General features: G+C 41.2%; 2 protein-coding genes across 3 annotated transcripts in view; one reads left to right on the top strand and one right to left on the bottom strand.

Moving 5' to 3' along the window:
• tax1bp1a (Tax1 (human T-cell leukemia virus type I) binding protein 1a) overlaps nt 1–3086 on the bottom strand; it is a 23425-nt gene extending 20339 nt beyond the window's left edge. Inside the window, exons 1-4 of one of the 2 annotated variants that reach the window (XM_023272944.3) lie at nt 3068–3086; nt 2082–2192; nt 834–948; nt 50–264 (exon numbers count right to left, since the gene is read on the bottom strand). In XM_023272944.3, the coding sequence (XP_023128712.1) occupies nt 50–238 (189 nt within the window). In that variant the 5' untranslated portion in view covers nt 239–264; nt 834–948; nt 2082–2192; nt 3068–3086. Of the gene's footprint in view, nt 1–49; nt 265–833; nt 949–2081; nt 2193–3067 lie in introns of those variants that run through there. The other variant, XM_023272945.3, reaches the window with a different exon arrangement.
• Nucleotides 2661–24392, top strand: hibadha (3-hydroxyisobutyrate dehydrogenase a). Its single transcript, XM_023272947.3, has 8 exons — nt 2661–2788; nt 5557–5717; nt 5966–6075; nt 6276–6397; nt 16289–16422; nt 17298–17374; nt 21975–22131; nt 22799–24392. The coding sequence occupies exons 1-8, from the start codon at nt 2719–2721 to the stop codon at nt 22955–22957; spliced, it is 990 nt and encodes a 329-aa protein (XP_023128715.1). The 5' UTR covers nt 2661–2718; the 3' UTR covers nt 22958–24392.

The following is a 24392-nucleotide window of genomic DNA, read 5'->3' as shown; positions in this document are numbered from 1 at the left end:
ATGGTCTGAGTAACAGCAGCTGCAGTGTTTGTGTGTGTGTGTGATGTACCTTGAAAATGCCCACCCAGTCTTTGGGGTGAGGAGCAATGTAAGGGGTCAGGGTGTAACGGCACTCCAAGGGTGCCTGGGGTAGGAAACTCTTTCCCACATTCTGGAAGATGACATGGGCAAAGTTGGATGTTTCCATGATGCTGACGCTGCTGCCCGGCGATGAATCCACCACCTGGAATGATGACATTGTATCCTGTTGGTCACTTCATTTGTCTGTTAGGAGAAAACAGCACATGACAAAGAAGTTGAACAACAGAAACAGTCGAGGGAAGGAGAGACAGAAATCATATCTATCTGTGAGATATTTATGCTCACACAAAACTAAAAGCTAAATTCTTAAATTACTGTCATAAAAGAGTAACAGCTCTATGCTGTGTATGCGTATATTTATGGAATATATAAATTTTGAAGCAAAGTACTTCATCACATATCTACCTAAAATAAATAGAGGTACGTATCAATGTCTGTCTGGCAAAGCAAGACAGCAGCCAGCCGTGCTAAGATGTTTCATGCCATCTGTTGCATTTACTACAAACTGGAAACTTCTGGTCCATAACTTTAGCCATTAACACAGTGCAGATTTTCAGGCAATAAGCATGCTATGCTAAACCCTGCCAAGCCTGCATAGCCTTGCTGTTGTCCTGTAACCTTTAAAGTTTTATAGGGGGGTATAAATAGCCTAATGGATAATTCCAAGTACTGATATATTACAGGTAATTTCCATAGTGTGGCATCAATTACTGTATTTATCAAAGTCAATTCATTGAAAAGACAATACCCACCCTGTGAAAACTGTGGTGTAATATGTCTTCTGAGGCCCTGGAGGAGCTCTGTCAAGTCAGAGATGGTGATGTCATGGTGGGACAAAGACTTCTTCTTTAACCAGGCAGAGGCAGCCTAAGGAAAGATGATGATTTTATTTATTTTTATTTCTGCATTCTTTAATTTCTTCCTGGTGCCTACAATATACTTGGCAAGGAGTCAAGGTGTCTTTGTTTCTTCTAACTAGAGCTGAACATGTAATCAATAATCAAAATCAAAAAATCCTAATTTGAAACAATTGCAATTAGAAAATCACAAAGGATGCAATTTAGGAAATATACCGTGGAAGATATCTGACCCAAGTTGTAAACTGTTTTGTCAATATTTTTACAAATTCATGTCATCCCCTTGGTGTGACAGTCATGCTCTTGATAGAATCTTGTGTGATTTGTTGTTATTTAATCTGCGACACAGTAGATACTGAATTGAAGCTTGACATTAAATAAATGAAATTGCAGCATCACAACTACATATTTTCCCCAAAGCGTCCACTCATGCTTCAAACTTTACATTAAAAAATGACGCTTGCAGGCCATCCAACTTCAGGAAAATGCAATAGTATATTGCTGAAGAACCAGCTTGCTGAACACATCGCAGATCTAGTGAAGGAGTGAAGTCACTGTATAACCATTTGTCATGACTCCACCCCACCACTGTGACTAAGAACTTTACAGCAAGGCAGCTGAGTGTAAAATGCTCAAGCTGAATCTTTGCTGGTGGTCAAGAAGAGTAGAAAAGACGCTGGTGTGAATCTGCTCGCCATCGATGCAGCTGTTTTGCATCGCTGTCATTCAGTCGTTTCTTCCTGGGTGAAGCTACGACAACAAACCACTCAGCCCTGCATTTCCTTATGACCCAACCCTGGACTCATGACTAAGATAAATGAATGCAAAACAGATAACTGATGCTCGATTCAGCTATGCAGCTAACATACAGCGTTTACCTGTTCCCTGAGCCACTTTAGTCAACACACAGTGAATACAGCACAAAACAGCTACGCTACAGCTCTGCTGTTTAAAGCTAGCTCAGTTAGCCAGAGGATAATCTTATTTAAGGAGGCTAAGGAGCTAACATTAGCTTGTGAACAGGCCATGTCTTGTCAAGTCACTAGCTAGCTAAACATCATCACAGTCAAACAGCTAGCTAGCTGGCTGACACAAGAGAGCAAAAATACAGGCATTATTTTTAGCTTAGAATTTAAAGAGTACCCTTTTCATTTGATTTGTACTTGCGAAAAAGAATGAGTTTGTGCCGGGCAGGCCGATGTTTTTGCCAGTGTCCCCGTTGTTGTCAAAGCTCTGACGATGCTGCGTCTCTTCCTGAAAGAGAAAATGATGCTGAACTTCCGGGATGCTGAGCAGAACAGGTGATGTTGTGCATGCAAACCACAGGTCTCCACCACTGTAAACAACTTCACCCGTCACGAAAGTTACTTAGATCAGTTTACTAAGAATCTTTCGCTTTCTTTATATTTTTTTTACCCTAAAAATTATAAACAATAACACATGATGAACTGTTGAGCTCATTTCAAATCCGCAGCCATGCACCATCCATCACAATGCACTAAATAAATAAATAAATAAAAACATTGTACATCTGATCTCACTGTTTGATTTGCAACATTTAACGTTTTGTTAATTCAGAGAAAGTACTGTAACGATAGTGCAGGCTAAAGGGCATTTACAAGTGAAAGCACAGGAAATCCCGCCTTTGCGTCATTCCTATTGGCTCCCAAAGCTCATCCGCTGCTACGATTGGTGGAAAACACAATCAATCATAACAATTCGCTGCAGCTTTCCTGGCTTGACAGCTGTCACCGTACGCCGAGGTCAAGGGGAGAGAAGCATGGCTGCGTTGTTTAGAGGGTCCCGAAATTTATTGTTAAGGTGGAATAAGCATGTCGACTTTGCCTTCGGTAACGTATTCGCTTATGTTGTCAGTTTCCTTGTGCCGTTTTTCCCGTTTACGAGTGTGTTCAGAGGTGAATAAAAGCGGAATGTTGTGTGCTACAGCTTGTTAGCTAGCTTGTTAGCCCTTTGAAGAAAGTATGAACACTTACTGTCCACGTTAGTTAAGTGTTGCAGTCTGGACACAGTGTTCATGCAGCATTGTGTGCGTGATGACCATGAGCATACCGACATATGAAGCAACGTCCAGATGCAGCTAATTTTAACTGCTAGCTCCCATTACATACCTTTGCATGACTGTGTGGTACAGCTGTTCTGAGCCGTACATTGTGTCAGTCAGTTTCAGTTACCCATCACAATAATGTAGTTTTCTGTGCACAAGAAGAATGATTAGCCTTGGATTGCATCACAGTCACAACGCCTGCTCAGTCCACCCCTCACTGCAGATCAAACAGTGCAAGACACACCTATGTTTTCCTTTTTCAGCAACTGCCAGTATTGATTGTCATGGTCTTTGTAATATAATGAAATCAAAATAAGCTAATAACTATTGATAACATTGTTTTGGAGTCTGTGCTTACCACTAGCCAAGTATCTTATAATAATCAACAAAGTTGACGTGTTAAATTTGTGAGCTAAGTCTGCTCAGAGGCATTAAAAGGTTCTTGAAACACATAGGGCTTAGTCCAGCCCAGATACCATTAGATATTACTCTGATAGTTGCACTATTTTCAAGTTATTGTGGAGTAAAATGAGTATTAAGTGTGACACATTGTGCTCTTTGCAAGGTAAAGTCATCCCACTTTGTTTCTATACTTAGCCTGTGATCCACATTAATGTCACAGTGAGTGAAGGCATCTAGACAAGGGGTTCTTGAATTGTGTGCCATTCAACTAGAGTCATTTATGATGTTTCACAGAGATAAAATCACATGTAAAGATGTGCCTTGTGATAATAAAATGTTTGATAACAACAGAACTAGACCCGAGTTGCCAGTTTTAGCTACCAATTGTAATGGAACTGGTGTATTTATTAGATTATTAATACTCATTTAATGTTTTAATAAGAAGTGTAGTTAATAGTAATTTGGATGACTGTTCTTTAAATAGTCCAGGAGAAGTGATGCAAGTGCTGCTGGGGAGGAAAAATTCAGACATAAAACTCCATATGACAAGTAAATAAACTAATAATAATCCGAAGGAATCCGCTGTTCATGTTGCTTATATAGAAGCAATAAAAACTCTACATGTTTGGGCTAATGACAGTTACCCAACTGGACAGAACTCTTTCTCCATCTCTTCCTGCCTCGCCTGTGCCTCGCTGCTTTAATTCTTTCTCTTTTTGAAAAAGGTTCCTATATCTACAGGCTTCAAGTGTTAAATTGTGAATTAGCAAGCTAGCACCAAATACCAGTAATTCCTTCTCTCTCATGCACTCACACCGAATTCACAAAACTTTTCTTTTTCTGGGACTACTTGTGGGAACAAAAAGTACATTGTTTTGCACTAGATTATGTATTATTAAAGAAATTCATAGTTTGATTTAAAATTAAGCAATGCCTTAGAATGTACTTTATATATTCAATTTCAATGCTATTATTGTTCATAAATTTTTTAACTGCAAAAAGTGGCTAATTTGATCAGTTCACTTTGTGCAATTCCTCGCAACAAACCAATATGATTGCACCATTACTAATCACTAGACATTACAAAATCATCTTGCAAAATTCAATAGATGACCAGTTAAAATTTGGTTCTTATATAGAACCTGCTAGCAAATGAGGTGTCCTCAGCTTCAGTTGCAGAAAAAATAATCCAAGGCTAGCTAAGGATAACGTCTTTTTGCTCTGTTGCTTTCCAAACATTTTATAGTGAAACAGTGAAAGGCTTTGTTTCCGAAAATAAGTATTAAATCTGGCAAGTTGCAGCTCTTATAAAGATACGTTTGGGTTTTATAAGGATGGTATGGTGTGTTTTTTTAAATACTGTTTTGGGAAAATGGGTGAAATACCAAACAATAGACTGCGACAAGACATAGTGCTAAGACTACATATCCACTTGAGGGACGCATCTGTTCAACTGTTGTTTTTGTTTTATAGATTACGCCATTTTAATGAATACTCATATTTACTAAGCGTCTTTGTGTTCACTAACACAAAACTCTTTCTTTGCAAAGTATTTTTTTCTTAAATATTTTTATTCAGGTAATTTCAGACCGGTATTAGAGAATACTGCTTTATAATGTCATCATAATATTTACTGAATATGTTAAGGAGTTGTCTGAATTTAGGATTAAGCTTGTGTTTGTTGTTCTTGGTTAAAGCCTAATCCTGTTGTTGTAGTCTGGCTGGTTCACTGCCAGAGTTTCCATTCTTTTTACTATCTCTTAACCTCGCAAGACTTTGGCTAAGCCAGAAGTGTTTCATTGTCTGGCCAGACTTCCAAAAAAAGAGGTTGTAAGTTACAAACTAAAAAAAAAATACTCTGTTGTTATTGATCATTGCATTTTAGTGCGCTAGTGTATTTTGGAAAACAGGATATTTTTTTTATTTACAGTTGCTTTTCACCTACATTTCAACTGATATCATTTAGTCTTAGGGACTCAAGTATGTCACAGCACTGCTCACTGTGGGAAGTAGTCCCTTCTTCATTATCTGGACCAGTTCAGAGAAGCGTAAAAGATAACAAATTTAAATGTGTTTGTTTGCTCTGGACTTCAGCTTCAACAAAACATTTCCTCCCACAATTCTAATGTTTGTTTGTTTTTTCTCTGTTAGCATCAACACGATCAATGGCCTCCAAGACACCAGTGGGGTTTATTGGTCTGGGAAACATGGGCACTCCCATGGCCAAAAACCTGTTAAGAAATGGTTATCCCGTCATTGCTACTGACGTCTTTCCTGAGTCTTGCAAGGAGCTACAGGACACTGGTGCCCAGGTAACACACTGTCAGCTACACATTGTATGCCCACATTTAAATCCATATTTGGCAGGGCCACTTATGCCTTAAAACTCAATGCAGGTCGTAGTACAGTTATATAGTGAACAAACTGTGAGCCAACAGTTTCGTTTTGTTGTTTTTTTTTTTTTGTTTTTTTTTACAAATAAGAGCTACAATTCCTACAGTTTGTTCATGAATGTGTTTATTTTGTGGTAACACTGTGTAATGAGGGCTCCAATATTTAGGTAGTGGATTCCCCAGCAGATGTGGCAGAGAAAGCAGACCGCATCATCACAATGCTACCCTCAAGTCCCAATGTCATAGAGGTCTACACAGGCCCAAATGGCATCCTCAAGTAAGCAAACTTCAATATCACAGTCTCTGTGACTTTTGTGGCATTCCTGCAAGTCCACACTACTTTAAAAAAAAAATCTACAAAAGAGATGCAGCACACTTGCAAGGTGTTTATTGTATAAACAGAAAGACTTTTCCAGATAAAATGTATTTTATGTACCGCACACATTGTGCTAATGCTTTCTGTCTTGTCTTGCTCAGGAAGGTGAAGAAGGGGACTTTGCTGATTGACTCCTCCACAATTGATCCTGCTGTGTCTAGAGAAATGGCCGTCGCTGCAGAGAAGATGGGTGCTGTGTTCATGGACGCTCCGGTGTCAGGAGGTATTGTGTCACCTAAAGCATTAGCAAACAAGCTGCTGTCTTCGTCTTCAACGTCTTCACTTCTGCAGTGTCTACATCTGATTGTGATTTTTTTTTTTTATTGGCTCCATAGGATTTTTTAGTAATGACATCTTCTCAGAATATTGCATTTCATAGTCAGAGGTTGCTTGACACTAAATATCAAAAAGAGTAGGAGATAATGTTACTCATATAAGTTGTGTCTGAAGAGAAATGTAATTTTTTGTCAGTGGTATGGCAGTCACTTTAACAGCATTGTCAGGTATTCTATAAAGAAAATGAGAGAAACTGTCGGTGACGGTATCAAAAGCAGAATTGGACAGCTAGTTTGTTCATTTGAGAGTACCAGCCCTAGTGTTCGGCCTATGACCCTTCAGCCTTGGTTCTGTACAGTCTTATACTCTTTTGTATATCTAAACTATTGGACCTTTTGGGTTAGTGCTCAGACACAGGTTGTAATTACGGAGCGCTCCAGCCAGTGGGTGCCCTCTGGAGGTTTTTATTGCTGCTTTTGACCAGGGGTCTTCAAGGCAAGGTTAAGGTTTTAAGTCCTCATTATGTTGGTGCTGTCCACTTGTGACGGCTTCTTGACAGAGCACAGGATCACCAGTCGTCCTTAATGGGCTGAGCCGCAGTGGAGAATCCCGTGTCAGGGCTTTTCATGTTGATGGAGCCGTAATGGCGGGTATCCCATGTTAGTGCCTTTCATGTCAGATAAAGAGTCATAAAGAAGAGAGAAACTGCCCTCACATGGAGAGCAGAAGAGAAGAGGAGAGAGATAAGACATGAAGGAGATACATCGCAGTAAAACTGTCCATCTCTCTTGCCCTCTCTGTCTTTCTCTCTTTCTCACACACACACACACACACACACACACACACCCACTCAGTGTTTTTGATTCATTTATGCAGTAAAGATTTTCTACATCCTGTCTTTCCTGCGTATTTGACTACTAACTCTGATCATGGTCGATTTCCTTTTTATTGCACAATCTTGATTTCACGCTGCACGCTGTGCCTCCTGCCCTCTCCCATACAAACACAGTTCATATGACCCATTTTGGCATGTTTACCAGCTGGCGTCTGCAGAACAGACCGACTGCAGTCAGTGAGATCAGAGCCTTAGGCCTGTTACTCTCCCTTAACACGTGCACTGTTTACATATTATAGACGGTGCACGGCTTGTGTGTGCAGTCCTCTGTGAAGGTTCTTCCTCTCTTGTCTCCTAACTAAGCCCCTTTTACTAGTCTGAGATGACCAATGATTTACCTGCTACCTCTGGTCTCTGCAGCAGGCTCTGCAGATACTCTTCTTTGTCATGAACATGCACACATTCTGCAAGCACCCGCCCACCCACTGTCACCTCCAGACATACATAAGTCATATCCAGAAGTGCATTTCGCTAGTGTGGTGTCCAGTAACAGAATATTCTAAGCAGATTATTAATCAAAAGCAGTCTGTGACAATCAGTTAATCAATTAAAGTGATTTATGAAACAGCAATACCAAACATTCACCACCTCCAACCTCTAAAATGTAATGATCTTCTGCCTTTTATATTATTGTCAATGGGAAATCTCTGCTTTGAGCTTGTGAATGAAACTTGGTGACGATAGTGCGACCCTGATAAGTCAAGTCAAACTTGGGAAGACAAGTTATGAGAAAGTGTTCTGGTATGTGAAAACTCAATGGAAAATTTCACACATCTGTATCCCCTCCATCCCTAACCCCCCTTCGGCCTGCTTTTCACATCTCTGGGTGGGTTATGAGGTTACATGCTCTGTTCCAACCAGGAGATGGCACCCTACCCAAACAGGGCATTGTCATACTCTTGAGGTTTGTGTGCATGAGTGTGTCAGAGAGACTAGGTACAGATGACAACAGCTCAGCTCTTTGACCGATAGTATACCTACTCAGTAAATAAAATACAATAGGATGTGGAATAGAATGGAATAGACAGTAAAGTGGAAATATGTCATTCTATTTCAAAAAAACATATCTGGTATTCTGTCAGACAGATTCCACAGACACAGTATAATGCAACATAATATTTATGTTATGTTTAATGCACAACATGTCGTCTACTATATTGTTTGATTTTGTTTGGTTATGTTGACTTAAGGGAAGGCACACTGTCTAATCAGAGCTGATTTCGTTCTCTGGGAATAACATAACATTGCTGTGATCTGCTGTAATTTTAAACTTTTGCAAACGCAGCCTGTTCTTTCTGTGGTTTCAGTATTTGTTTCTTATTTTTAATCTAGAAATTCTTTTGATATAAAATGAATCCCTTTGTGTGTGTTGTGTGAGGTGGCGTATTTTATTCAGAAATGTGCACTTGTATGTTGTGTGCGTCATTAGAGGTTTGGCCTGCAACCGTGGGATCTGAATTGCAGAGTCAGAACCCTTTTTTGAAAAGAGCACTCAAAAAACTTTCACTTTCTTCTCATGGGCATCTTGCTGGCTTCCATTCATCCACATTGACCAGTGTCTTGGCTTTAGCCCTACATGAGCCAGCTGTGTCCTGGTAAACACGCACAAACACATTTATGCAGAGCTGTAATCTTACAACGTCCCAGCCTCACTCTCTAAACACTTTCTTGCATAGACACACTTATATTAACTTAGACACGGGTTCTTCAGGCATGCTAACGTTTGCTTGTGCACACACACACACACGTCTACCACTGTCTGGTGTCATTAAAAGCGTCCGCATGCAAAGTTGACCCACAACAAAACAGGCTCTGATGTCACAGGCCCAGGGTGTTGGCACACTGATGGCAAAAATAGGAGGTCTGGCTAACAAGCGGCGGGGTCGTTAGCAGTAATTACCCAGAATGCATGTGTTTGTGTCTGTGTGCCCATGGTGGGCTGCCACATTGCTAACGGACGACGGCTTTAAAAAGTCCCTAAAAAACCTTTCATTGTGTTTTCCCAGTGGTGGGAAAGTCAGCAATCGGTGCAAATGAAAGCAAGACGTAGCCGAGCTGTTGTGGAACCATAGGCATTCGGGCTAATGTTGCTTGTTTGCGAGGTCTTATAATCCTCAGCTAACTACCTATTTAGGCTGAGTCTCAACACCACTCTAATCATATCCATGCCACATCAACTAAACCTAAGTTTTGCAATGTGTCATTTGCCGACAGTCTGAACGTCATCCTCCAGCCTGTAGGAGCTTGTTCAAGCTAATGCTGGCACCACTTGGTTTGTCAGTCAACACTGCCAATCCACTCCTCTGCTGACTGATAAAGACTGTTTCTCCCTCCAGGCCCACAGGACCTGGGGCTTCTTATGCAAAATCAGCTTTGACTGTGAAACTATGTAAAACTATGTAAAACTATGTAAAAAGTAATAGCACTCTAGATAAGTTCAGATTATTATGAGTTTATATTTCGCCCAAAACTGCTTTCTTGAAAAGAGTTCTTTGACAGAGCATTCCTTGTTTGAGGCCCTAACTTTTTATGGAGCTTTCAGCTATATCAAATCAGCAGATGGGATATTTTGTCACACTGTTCCTAAGTTATATAACAAACTTTCATGCATACCTTTTAAGCCAACACAGACAAGAGGTTACAAAACAGCTACTGAGCTTACATATCAATGACAAGTGAATAAACTCAAGTACTAGGTGAAGACTATGTGACACAGTGGAAAGCTCAGGCAAAAGGCTAGCAAGCGAATCTTGAGATGAGGTTGTTTTGTCAAACTGCGTAATTCTTTATCAACGTATTATGTTTACTGAATAAACTTTTCATACCCTGAATTTTGGAAGAATTGAATAGTTGCACAGAAATTTACACAAGAAAATTGGATTACAGTAACAGCAGCAGATTATAAAGTATTTCCAAGGTGTTAACTGTGTTGCCTAAAAACTCACTTTCTCTTTTCCACACAATTATTATACCACAAAGTGTGAATCATAACAGTGCTGTCTGAAATCTCTCCCTTACTCAGTCTTTCACTTTACCCTTCAAGATAAATGCACAGTCTTTGAGAACGGAAATTATTAGATAATGACTACCTAGTCTGATGACCAAAAGTTTGGTGCAGTTATTTTCAAAACTAATCAGATGCTTAGGCTAATTTTCAATTTTCTGCATTCTTCATTTCTCTGCTTTTCTCTGCTTTTCTTTCTATCTATCACCATGATAGAAGTACAAGCTATGGGATAAATACAAAGCAAAACATTTGAAATGGCTTTAAGAAATTGTGATGTACAGTATTCTGTTGCATTGCATAAACCATTATTATTTTTCTCCTATTTGAAAAAAATAACGTGCATTATAATGAATAGCAAAATTCATCATTAGAGTCAACCCCACAGTCGTTTACTTTACAGTAAGCAGCAAACTGAGATTTTGGACATTCATGAATCGTTATCACCGACTGGTTTGTCATCTAACTACATCAGTCAGAGGCAAAGCACCACAGTGTTGGATTTTCAACAAAAAGTGAACATGTTTATGATGCTACATTTTTCGTTGTAGGAAGGAGAATAAATTTCTGAAGGCAGTATACAGTGCGTAATTTAGCACTGACAATTTGGACAAAATGGCTAAAAGGAAATGTACTCGGCAGCAAATTGTGATTGATTGTAGGCACAACTTAAGACTTGTCTCTCATTTTAAACCAATCCAAATGTTGTTGTTTCTGCATTTGGGCTAACCAGTTACGGACTGAGAGTAAAATTATCCAAGAAGATGAGCCCCGGAGCTTGAAGGCTGTTTAGCGAAGGTTCGTGACGACTCTGACAGTGAGATAAGGAATCCGGTTGGACAGGCAGGGGGTGGTGCTGCTGCAGTCTGTCATGGCTAACCAGTACTAGAGAGCGTCAGCCGTCCAAAGTCTAGATTAGCATAACAAGCCTCTCACTGACGGCTTGTGGTGACATAGAGGGGGACTGAGGGAGGGTGCAGGGTGGTAAAGTGACCAGTGGCGGTGATGATGGAAGGGAGGTGATGAGGGGGTTCTAGCCTATGCTCCAGATGGAGAAAGACCCACAGCAGCTGGGGGACTGGTTCTCACAACTCTGCCCCAATGTCAGCTGCTGTATATGGGAGCGTGTGCAGACAGATAGTCAGCTGGTGTATGAGTCACACAAAAAAGTCTCTGTCCATCAAATGTAGCCCAAACATCACACTGCATGTCACTTATCTTCAAGCGAATTAGCATTGTGTCTGTATAAAAGTGTGTACGTCTGTCCCTGCCTGCTAACGGCCTAATTGGGGATCATTATTAACTTGCTCTATCCTAGATGAGTCTCATTGGGCCAGGGAAAGGATTGATTGTGGCTCTTTCCTGCTCTTGCTTTTCTCTGTCACTTACCATTGACCAGCCGCTCCCCTATGGAATAGAACAGTTACTGATGATGATGAAAATAATGATGATGATGATGATAAGGGCTGACCTGCTGGTCAATGGACAGGCATTGCAAAGCAAACTCTTAAGGCTCCAGCAACATTTATATACAAAAAACTATGCCGGAGCACTAAACTAAATGAACCTTCTTCCCTCGCTGTTTTTTTTTTTTTTTTCTAAAACCCAAACTTTCTTCAGTCGCCTACTCGTTCAAGGTTCTCATGGAGTATTTGTGTGCAGGACTCAGTTCTCATGGCTCTGTGCTCGTTAAGTGGAGCCGATAAAGAGTCTGTTTTTAACATAACAGAGGAGCATTAGTAAAGTTGGCAGAAAAACTGTTGAAAGTGCTGATTTTTGATGCTGCTGTGTGTGAGCGATTTTGGTTAATGCACACCCTCGTGCCGTTTCACTTATTTACTCGATATCCGTTGTGCTTTTTACGGGGCCTGTTTAGGGTTTTAATTTGTTTGAGAAAAAGCTCTGCCCTTGGGTGTAATTATAATGGTGGACCACATGAGGCTGCGTTGTTGGCCTGTAAACGTCCTACCCCCACTGGCTTACACTCTATGCAGTCAACTCCCATTGACTCAAGGCTGTTACACTGCTAAGTGTGAAGGCTCTTTTTCAGTCTGAATTATAGATGACTACATTTGAACTAAAACTCTCTTGCATGTGCATGTAGTTAAAAAAAAACGTAGTGGCAAACAATGCAGTATACTGCCAGAGTTTGTTTACACCACCTCCATTTGGATGTGAAGGTGTGATGTGAAATCTGGCATATCCCTCAATCTCTCCTGGCATTTTTGCAGTAAGAGCAGTTACATTGTCATTTGAGGAAATGAGGTGTTTGGTGGAGCTCTAATGATATTATAGGTGTTGTTTTGCTCCAAGTGTTTTTCCGTATAATCTCTGGGGGGGAAAAAAGCAGGGTTGTGGAACGTTGTCAAATGCGTCATTCATTACCAAACACTGGGAACATCCCTTCTTGTGTATGTGTGTGCCTACAGCTGTGTGTGTGTGTGTGTGTGTGTTGTTTATGTTGCCTCATATTCGCAAATGTAGTTTAATTTAAACCCACCGCCAATAAAAAAGTGGCTACTGGTTTACATGCGGCTCGTAACTCCGAGACACAGCCTCAGAAGCTCCAACTGACGTCTTATTGGCGGCCAGCTCTGAGATCTGCACCTGTCTCTGGTACACACAGAAACACACATTTACACACACAGATACTGCATGCACATGTACACTCATATTCTCACTTGCTTTGTACATGCACGCACCACTTCAAAAAGAGTTAAAAGGTTATACGACTGTCATGAATTGCTTTGGTTGATTCTTTTGAGTGTAATGAAAGAAGTGCTAATGAACTTAGTGTTCACTACAAACAGGCCAAACCAGAGTTGTTTCTCTGATCTTCCTTTGCCTTCACTACTAGCTACTTTCAAACACTTATGTTCACGGTTAATGCCTGTCGTCGCAGCCTGCTGTTAAGCATCTGTCCTGATAGTGCTTGATTGCTCGCTTATTAACTTGAATTTTCTTAATAGAGCAGTTCAGATGAAGGAGATGTCTTTGTGTGTAATGTCTGTAATTGAAGAAAGCTCACTTGGAAGGGCCACACGCAATTTTCTCATGCACATACTCAGACACACTTTCTATGTGGTGCCTTTCCATACTTTATACTACACTGTAAGAGCCACTTTCATTTTACTCCCCCTCACCTTTGCAAAGTAAAAGTCACACAGTAGCTTATTAATAGTCCAGAAAACTTCTACATGGTCTGAGAATATTTGTGTTGGGTGATTTGGGGGTGAGGAGGTGAGCACCCATTGTTCAGTCAACCAAAACTTGTCCCCTGGATGTGGATAAGAGAAAGTGACTGAGGCAAGAGGTGCTTCTTTCCCAAGGGAGTTTTCTCCTAAGGAAGGATCGTCGGCTGGTTTTTCGAGTGGCATTATCGCCTTTATTTTCAGCCTTTTTTTTAGAGATCTCAACAAGCTGGCAGTGTGTGTTGTTAATAGCACTCTGGTATGATTAGATTATGCTAAACGTACTACTTATTATGTATTTATTGTAGCATATAATACACTATTGTCTCTTGTGGATGTCTACTTAGCATCTTCATCCCTACTGTACTCTTTCCTTGCCATGTCCCTACCCTGTATCTATCATAGGTGCCCCCCAACCCCACACACGTACTCACACCTTGTCTCCCCCCCTAGGGGGCGTTGTGTAGTTGTGCAGTGCTAACGATCCAAGACTGTCACTCCCGCTGGGATGGATGAGCCGGCGTACCCGGTGCTCAGGAAGCCTCATTAGGATTCCTCTTTAATCCGTCTCTGACAGGACTGGCCTGAGAACGGGATGTCCCCACACACACACACGCATTAATTCGAAGTGAGAGTACACACACCACATAGACACTATCTTAGAATCACACACACACGTGCAAACACAAATGCACTTCAGTTTGCACACAACGAACAGACTCAGTGATACCCTCAAGATGCATACACACAGACACACACTGTTATGCTAATGATGTGTTATTCTTCCACCAACAAGGATCTTCCATCATCCTGGTGTCACTGCTTATAGAAATCCACTACAGATCATAAGAGCTTATTATGGGTGATTAGTTAATTTGAGGGAGGGATGCTGGGAGGTAGAAAGAGAAAGATCGTTTTCTTGCTTTGCTGTCATCTCTACATCTCTCTCTACTTCTCTCTCTCTCTCTTGCTCTCCTTTCTCTCACTCTCCTTCTTTCTCTCCTCAGTGAGATATATTGATCAGCATGTCGACTGTGTTATCAATAATCTCCTCTTTAGTCGTCTGCAAACAGTGATCTCCACTAATGAACCAGCACAGTTGTCACACTGCTCTTTCTGTGTGTGTGTATTTGTGTTTTGTGAGGCTCAACCTGCAGCATAAAGACTCGAAAATGAAATGGAAAATAAAAATAAAGAACTGCCGCAATGAGTCAAACTTTCACAGCTTCATTGTTTTTGTATTTATTTTCCCTCAATAGCATAATAATGATTTTGTAAAGAGAAGTTCTGAACCATTCTAACATTAAATAAACACTTAATTGAAACTGTAGACTAAATGGACTTGAACCAAATAGAAAACAAGACATAAAATAACAAGAAAGGAAATAAATCTATCATTCTTGTGAAGCATATGTGTATATGATTGGTGTGTGTGGCAGCCTTATGGTGCCGCAGCGTGGGCTTTGGGCTTCATTATGTGGCCCTAATGACCCACTGACAGCTCATCACTGACACACACATACAGTGCAGTGGCATCATCATATACTTGACAACAGCATAGCCAATTAAAGTGGGGGATGTATATTTATGTTTATGGGCCATGGAAATATACAGTAAATCCAGTCTCTTCTCCCGTCTCCTCTGCAGTGAAGTCTAATAATGTGATTTCAGCTGTTTTGTCCCCAGTAATTCCCTTTTAATTATTAACACCGACATTATTAGGCTTTCACTATTAAGAGGCCTTTCATTAGAGCTGTATGGCACCCTAAAGAGTGATTTGAACTCCATCTCTTCTCTCTACCCTCTTCTTTTTCTGTCTTTCCGTCTTTCAGAGAAAGTTTGTCAATTTGGATGAGTGTTCATGTGAGCTGCATTTTTCTCAACTTCAACAACCTCAGTTACTCAAATTACACTTTTTTTTTAACAATTATTATTTTAGTTTTTGCTTAAACATGTTTGTGTGTGTTCGTATATATGTGTATCCTGCTACTCATTGTGCAAGTCATTAAAGCATTTAAAGGACAGTGCCATTGCATAAGAGACTCAGGCCGGCTGGGTTCAACCCACTCAAAAAAGGGGTTATTTCTGCATTAAGGACTCTGTGGAGAGTGTGAGGGGGGTGAGGTTGCCTCCTACAACATGGCACGCTCCTTAAGCCATCAGGCAGGGGGAGGGACGCCTAATTGAACATGATAAAGTGTAAAGTTAATTACCCCTCACGCCTGTCACTGATACCCCCATGAGGGAGGGCTGGCCTCAGGCACAGCTGTTGGTCTCTGTGTGTGTGTATGTGAGTCGGGGGTACAAGACAAAAGGCAAAGGTTCCCATGAGGGTTGTGCAGTGGATGATGGCAACAATCGGCTTTTAAAGATGCCTCTGTCCCTCTGGTGCAAAACTACTTAACACGTCTGTCCCACTATGAGTCTCATATGTACACACAGAACAGCACACAACTGACTACTTAGACACAGTTGATAGTGTTGACACAGTCAAGTGGTTGATAGATGATGTCTTCGGTATGGCAAATCCACATATTTTTGTTTGATTTCCATGTTTGTTAAGTCTGCACTCATTTAAAGTTTTATCAAATCTAACTTTCCATTTCATATTATATAATTTGTGTGTTGCAGGTCTACATGTTTGAACTGGACAGCTTTTGAGGCTTGAAATTGATCTGTCAAATATGTGTATTATCAATTATTTGTTCACTGCAGTTAACCTCAATACTGTGTGTTGTGTGTGTTTAGGTGTTGGGGCTGCCAGCATGGCCAAACTGACCTTTATGGTGGGTGGAGTGGAGGAGGAATACAACGCTGCACAGGAGCTGCTCACCTGCATGGGAGCCAATGTTGTCTACTGCGGACAGGTTGGCACTGGACAGGTAAATACAGATTCAGGAACAGTAACACAAATTCGCACATAGGTAGCATGGATATAAGGATTACATACTGTAGTTTACTTGGTAGTTCTGTTATTTATGGTATAATACACTTACAAGTGCCCAGCCTAGTTCGCCTCAAAGACAATAAACATGCTATTGCACTGCGAAGATATTTGTCAAACAGGGACATAACCTCTTACAAACCAAAACAAAATTGTCTCCAGTCTCAGCATCTATGCTTCAAATCTGACCCAGAGCTATTTCACCCATAAAGCACAATTAATTTTTTTATTGTCAGTCATCTGAAAAAATACTTCAAAAATATAGACATGCTTTTACTGGCAAACATGTCAAGTGTCTACTTACATTAAACTATGCATTTATTTTTCAGGAAATTCATTGGATCTGCCTGTTTCTATTGCTAAAAATACTGTACAACAACATAAAAGACCTCTAAATTTTGGCTAAATTCTGCTTTACATAGGGCTCTACACTACAGTGTTTTTTCATTTGACAATTATGTTGAAAATGTATTATGTTTGTATCAAACATCAACAGACTATCTTCTTTTATACATAAGGAAAGATTTGTGCTCACTATAATGAACATTACACCGCTCTTGACAAAATATAAAGTTCTTAAACATAACTAAGACTTCATCGTGCTAATCCAAGGATATCCATGCAAAATGTCTTACTTAAAGATGTGAAACGCTGTCGAGGCATCTTCAGTAATCTGTTTTGGAGTCGAAGCATCTCACATTTATGTCCTCACATAGCTTTAAATGTATTACCTCTCTTTATTACACATGGTCTTGGAAACCTCATCCTATACACAAGAAGTGCTTTATCCACTTTCTTTTCACACCTTTATAGGCAGCTAAGATCTGCAACAACATGCTGCTGGCCATTGGAATGATTGGGACTGCAGAGACCATGAACCTTGGCATCAGGTATTACAAGCAAATGTTGTGCCAACCTGCTTCCTGGCAAAATCATCAGTGAATCTGTGCTATCAGTGGCATCATTTACATGGGAGAGGTAAATGTAGAAATAACAATTGCTGACACAGGGATGCTTACTTGGGATATCAAGCATGTATAACAAAATGATCCTAGCGAAAGTCTGGAATATAAGCTAGTAATCAAAATATGCTGCTCACATGCAGATGTACTGTAGCTTCTGTGGAATAGAAGTGTATATGTAAAAACCAAGGATTCAGCACAACCTTCAATTCCTTTTTCTTGCAGAAGGATGTGGAGAAATGTTATATTTCCCGACATTAGGTTATCGTGGCAAGTACAAGTACCATGAAGTTAAAGGTGGCACATTTAGAGGCTGCTACCTTTTAGCCACGCATTAATTCAACTATGAAATCGCCCTTAGATATAGCCGTCACAATAAAAGCAATTACTACATTCCTGATATGGCTGTAGCTGTAATTTACTACTTCAATACAGGTTTGGCAGTGTGTGTGTGTGTGTGTGTGTGTGTCTGTGTGTCTGTGTGTCTGTGTGTCTGTGTGTGTTGTTTATGGAAGTGCAAAGGGGTCAGCCCTGCCCCAAGTCACAGCCGCCTCTGCTGGAGCGAGATGGATGAGGGGGTGGAGCTACATGGTCTGATTTACATCTGCTGATTGAGCTCTCACCAGTCTCCTGCCACACCCCTGCCACTGAAAACCACCAAAAAAACCCATCATTCATCATGCCTCGTCCTGGCACAAAGCTTCTTTGGCCAGGATGCTGAGGATGATGGGATATGAAGTCTTCTGAATTAAGCCAATAATAGAAATCAGGTGTGAACAGGCCTTTGTCCATCCAAGCCTCATTAACGGTGTCGTGTCCCTCAGGAATCTCCCCGTTTTTGGAAGTAGGGGTCAGCAAAGTACATTTTGAGTGCAGTTTGCATACAGCAAGCCAATAAATCACTTATTCCTCAGATGAATGATATGCGAATTTATTTTCTACTCCGTTTATGCATATCCCTTGTCAATAATAGACTGTTTCCTCTGTTCAGTGTTTTACTATTATGTGTTTTTATGGGTTTTACAACGTAAAATGGTATGTGCATCCAGTTGTGTGAGTGTGTGTGTGTAGATGTGAGTGCGTGCATATACGCGAATTGCTCTTCGTACAGTGCAGCTGTGTTAGTGCGACTGATTTATCTGTGCTGAGACAGAGGAGGAAAATTGGCATGAGCAGTCGCACATAAATCCCCTCACTAGGCCTCTGAAATATGGAGGCATTAAGGGAGCAACACAGATTTACACATTGCCACACTGTCTCTGAAGCACACACACGCGCAGACACAGATTTACATCCAGATACACTGAAGACAGCAGTTTTCTACCAGTACAACAACTTCTCACAGTGCACATCATTATAATTTATTCCTGTGAAAAAAAAAAGAATACTAACTACTGCATCCCCTCCCTTTGAATGTGAATTATTTTTATATCTTCGCGAGACTGACCCATATTCAGTCTTGATTGTATGAGCGTCTTTGCACAGTGTGTGTGTGTTCCCGCTCGTGTTTCTCCGTCCTCTTACTAGCCAATCTCTGGGGCTTTATTAGAGGGCTTGACAAAGACTGTCATCGTTTAGAGAGCCCACACCCGTAAATCTCCCATGCTGCATTGCGGCCCAGCCTCTTATGCAGAGAGGACGCTCTCTTAGGCGCATGTGTACAGACACACACACCAACACAGTCCAACACAAAGGAGACTGAACACTCACAGCCAATTTACAGGAAAACGGCAATAACATTTTATCATGGTGGACTTGGACCTGATAGAGCTGCCCTTTCTACAAATATATGTTTGTGCGTGTGCGTCTCCTTACCTGTACATGCAGGCAGACACACAAACATACGCGCTCACACACACACACACACACACAGTTCTGTTCATGGAGCTAATTTGTTGATCTCAGATGGAAGCTCGGGCCGTCTCCAGCAGAGCGTGACGTTCTCTTAGTGCAAGGAATGGCCACGCATGACAATTATGAGAACACACACACACACACACACACACTCCCAAACCCACATGCACACCCTGTCTTTCTGCATTCCTCTCTTTTCTCTCTTTTTGCTTTTCATCCCCATCCATATTTGCTTTACCTTCTCATTCTTATAATCCTTTCATCTCTTCTCTTGTCTCTTTTGTGCCTGCTGTAATTTCTGCACGCAGCCAACCAGTCAGTGAAAGAGGGGGCTGAGAAGCTGCAGAGAGGAGCGTAGAGTGGTGGAGAGGAGCAGCCATGATTTTAATGATCCACATGAAGATGAAAGGAGAGGAGAGAGAGATGACTGGCCCAGGAAGGGATATGACACTTTTACAGCTTACAGTTCACCTTGCGCGCCTATGTACCTGCACCCATTCACGCGTGCAGACATGCAGTCATTGATGCACAAGTACACATATTTGCCCCTTTGTTCATTTTATGGGGCAAACAAGAAGCAAATCAAAGCATATAACGAGACAGAGCCCTTTTGTGCTGAGAGACAAAAATAGGTTTACCACAACACACGAGCACGAACATGCATCTCTCCGCGTTTAGATGAATTGTGAGCATATGTTCCGATGAAGATTAAACATGGGTGATAAACGCGCTTGTTGCCTCTATAAATGGGATAGTAAACGCTTGTGTGTGTATATGTGCTCGTTAGCTCTTTAATGAAATAATAAATGGGGAACGGTTTGGGCTTCCTCTCTTGTGGCATCAGATGAGGACGAGAAGCTAATCATAATGAAACAGACAGTTAATATCAGTGCTGCAAATGAACTCCACCTGCTCGAGCTCCCAGCACATAAACACCCTCCCCTCTTATTTCCATCTGCAGCCCCATCTCTCTCGCATTTTTTTAATCCACGACAGCATCGCACACCAACACGCTTGTTTCACAGTTCGTGTCTGTTTATCCATGTCAATCTTGTTAAAGCGTGACATGTCCTCTTCTCCACGCAAATTACCGCAGGCGAGGAACAACACCACTGCGTCAGCTAATAACCACGGTTGAGTGTGTGAGTGGTTTTTCGGTGTGTGTGTATGTGTGATGGGAGCAAGAGGGGAACTTCATTGATTTATCGTTAACAGAGGACAACAGCTCCCCGTCAGCGTCTCTGGTCGCTATAACAAACGATCTGTGCACTCGGACGCGCTTTATTGTAGCTCAGCCGGTAACCTTTTCAGCTGCTGACCCAGAACGCAGGGAGGGGCTGCCTGCTTGTGTGTGTGTGTGTGTGCATGTGTGTGTGTGTGTGTGAGGAGCATCGAGAGGGGGGGGTTTGTGTGCGATGTCAAACATATGTCCCCAAGAGTCCTCAGACAGGGAGGTGTCAGCATGGAAAGCGAGGGGGGAGGAAGAGCAGAGGAGAAGCAGGATGCGAGGGATGCTTTCAGACATAAACTAAAAAAGCCATCATGAGCGAGACTGCCATTTCCAAAAACATGCAGAGTCACTTATGCCATATTTCCAAAACAGTTTTTAAAAAAATTAGGCAGTCGGAGCGGGCACACAAGAGATGAAGGGAAGGGGAAAAGGGGAGGGAGAGACATGGAGAGAGTGTAAACGCAATTCCTATTCTTAATTAGTTAGTAGACAGCTAATAAAACTGTGGCAGTAATGGCAGAATGAGAGCCAGGTGGAGAGAGGGAGGGAGGGAGGGAGGCTGCTGGCCTTAAGGACCTATGATGGTTTAATAGTCATATTGAGAGCAGAATAGAGTTACAGGCCTGTAAGTAACAGTAAACTAAGGCAGCCAGGACTTGATGTGGTCGGCTTTACACTGGCCTTAAAACCATTAATATACAAAAGCTGCGCTACACAGGCGAGTTGAATGGCCGACACAGACGCTACAGTTACACCCTCCCCACTGTAATGGTTGGCACTCGGTTTCACTCCTTGCTTCTGTCTGTGCTCTGTCTCTTTCTTTGTCTCCTTTGCTTCTTGCGGCATGTTATCATAGCCTGGAGATTTGTCCTCTTGCATATGAAAGTGGGTTGCTGCAAAATGGGGCAGCAGAAGTTAGAAATGCGCCTCTATATTGTGACAGCGAGGTTTATGGCTCCCCTGTGCTGCTTAACCACTTCTCCTCCTCCACTTTCTTGAAAGAGGGATGATGAAGGATAGATGTGGTGGTAAACATCAATACTGCATTAGCCAGCATTACAAAGCCTTCAGCCATTAACACTGAGGAATGGTCACAGCCAGGCATAAGGTTCAATGGGGGTCACTACAATCACCAGGCGCCCCCACACTTGTCTTTTGCCACATTTCTCTTTTTAAAATGAATGCCATAATCGGTGCTTGTGCTCATCCCATCCTTCTCTGTCCTTTTTCTTTAACATAACTCCTCTTTCCTTTTATACTTCTAGCATCTTTTTCCTCACCACTTCATACTAAATTGCTAAAGAATGGAACTACAATAATTCTATATTTTTGTGTGATTTTCTTGCTTTTCCGCTTCCCCTTCCAACAAAGAATTAGTACTATATCAGTATCTTTCTGTTTTGAAGGTGTTTATATTTACAGTGTTCTATCACTTTGTTCCAGACTGGGTTTGGACCCCAAGCTGCTGGCGAAGATCCTCAATATGTCCTCAGGTCGTTGCTGGTCCAGCGACACGTACAACCCTGTCCCCGGAGTGATGGAGGGAGTCCCCTCTGCCAACAACTACCAGGGCGGCTTTGGAACCACACTAATGGCCAAGGTACAAGACCTGCCCTCTCTCATTGTGTCATGTCTTGTTTTCAGTATATTCTTTGTTAGGGCTGCATCAGATGATTAGTTTCATTATCAGTGCATCTGTTTATCACTTTCTGGGTTATTTATTCAGCCTGTTTCATCCTCAAATAGCTGGTTTTGTCCAACCAACATTTAAAACACAAAGATAATAATTTACATTTTAATAAAATGGGAGAAATCAGCAAAACATTCATCAAAACTACTTCCATTTAAAATTCTGGTGATTGACAAGTTGAATATTTTTACAATCATTTTAGCTACTACTCTTTGTACTTTCTTTTCTTTATTCAGTAGTTTTTGTGTGTGGTTCTAACTGCTGTTGTTTTCTCCTTTCCATCTGTGTTATATTGTCATTTAATCACTTGATTTTGCTGTCAGTGTTTGGGTCTGTGTCTGCATTATTAAGTGAATTATTCTCTCCTTTAACACATTCCCACTGTCCACTCCGCATCTAATAAGCCAAACATTTCTACACACTCTACAAACTAAAATGCGCAAATTTAAGGATGCACACCATATTTTCCCACAGCTCCTCATATCAGGTTTTAGAACAAGAGGTTATCATGTTAAACAACCTATCTTCACCATGTCTTTCTTTCTGTCTGTCTCTCTTTTTGTGTGTCCTTTCAAAGGATCTTGGTTTGGCCCAAAACACTGCTACCAACACTAAGACACCGATCCCTCTGGGTTCCCTCGCCCACCAGATCTACCGAGTCATGTGCTCTCGCGGCTACGCTAACAAGGACTTCTCATCCGTCTTCCAGTTCCTGCGCGAGGAGGAAGGACAGTGAATGGAGGGGTAGCACAGCTGACTCTGCTGCTACCATACACACACACACACACACACACACACACACACACACACACACACACACACACACACACACACACACACACACACACACACACATCAGAACCACACACCCCAGTGCCCCTTATCCCACTATGCTCAGGAGAGACTAAGGCCTTGCCCTCAGGCACAGATCTGCGGTCCAATTAACATACTGTATGTCGACACATGTCTCCTCATTGCATTAGCTGAATCATATATTCAATCGATGGCACACCCTCTACATGGAGGAAATTCTAAATCTGACCTTAGCTCTATCTAGAGGCAAGCCAACTCTCTTTCTAGTCTATACTGAGAGACCAGGGTAGGGAAAACAAGAGGTAGGATGAGGTGCTGCAGGTTTACATGTAACAATGCAAATACTATGTGATTTTTCAGGATGATTGAAAAGTAATAACTGCAGGAATGTTAAAGGTTAAGTATGTTTTTGTTGGATTTGTGCTATTTGCCTGTTACCCAAGTTACATGAGCCTGTCCCTGTTAAATGAGAGGACAGAAAAAAAACGGTAAGGTTTTACATAATGGTAGAAATGTAATCAAAGAGAGTGCAAGAGAGTCCAGAGGTTGTGTTATAATTTAGCTGATGCCCATATTCACAGCATTACATGTAAGGTTGCCCAAACTGGAAACACTTTAGGCTCAAAGTTTACTTGTCTTGTTGTATTTATCAGTTTTTGGCAGGAAGGAGCTGTAGTTCAGTCACTTACATGTGTTCCTGCCATTGCACTTTCATCTGTTAGCTTCATTATTCAATATTTCATTAAATCTTTTTTTTTTTTTTTTTTTGCCTTGTGAATACACTATGGTTACAGCACTTTGGGTCCTTTGGTACTACATTTACATCTTTACTCACTGGAACGCCCAGTTCTGCTCTGCAATACTGTGAGATAAATATCTGGTTATTTTTGCACCATGTACATCGCAGTGCGATGTGCTGGGCCGTTTTGATACAGTTACAGAATCTATTTGAACTTACCTCTTTTTCTCTACTGTCTACATCTGCCTGTTGAGCCACGGGAGTATTATTTTGTGACCAATACTGTTCAAATTTTATACTATTCACTACAAAATGTTATTCTCACTGTCTTGCACCTTTCTTTATGCATTTTTGTCCTCACATATTTCTCCTCTCTGTCTGTCCCTCTTCTCTGTGTCAATGATATCTATGTAAAGTGTTAGTGAGGATTTGCTCCTCCCTGCTCTGAGAAAATGTACATAATGTATATTTAATTTTGTTGTGTAGTATTGAAGAGGAATCTAAATGGACTGTCACTTTTTTTTTAGTAAAATTCATCAATAGTGTCTACAGTCTGTCTTTGCTCTGTGAAACAGACCCTCAGTCGCACTGTAGCCTAAAATAAAAGATGTTCTGTGTA

The sequence above is a fragment of the Amphiprion ocellaris genome, chromosome 15 (genome assembly GCF_022539595.1).
Source record: "Amphiprion ocellaris isolate individual 3 ecotype Okinawa chromosome 15, ASM2253959v1, whole genome shotgun sequence".
NCBI classification, from domain to species: Eukaryota; Metazoa; Chordata; class Actinopteri; family Pomacentridae; genus Amphiprion; species Amphiprion ocellaris.
The sequence above is the reverse complement of the archived record's forward strand: the minus strand, read 5'-3'. Positions and strand labels throughout refer to the sequence as shown.

Bases quoted from the DNA above. Each gene is read 5' to 3' on its own strand.
- hibadha (XM_023272947.3), top strand. From the start codon at position 2,719: ATGGCTGCGTTGTTTAGAGGGTCCCGAAATTTATTGTTAAGGTGGAAT. The intron at 2,789-5,556 runs GTAACGTATTCG...TTTCTCTGTTAG, and splicing joins GCATGTCGACTTTGCCTTCG to CATCAACACGATCAATGGCC. The intron at 22,132-22,798 runs GTACAAGACCTG...GTCCTTTCAAAG, and splicing joins GAACCACACTAATGGCCAAG to GATCTTGGTTTGGCCCAAAA.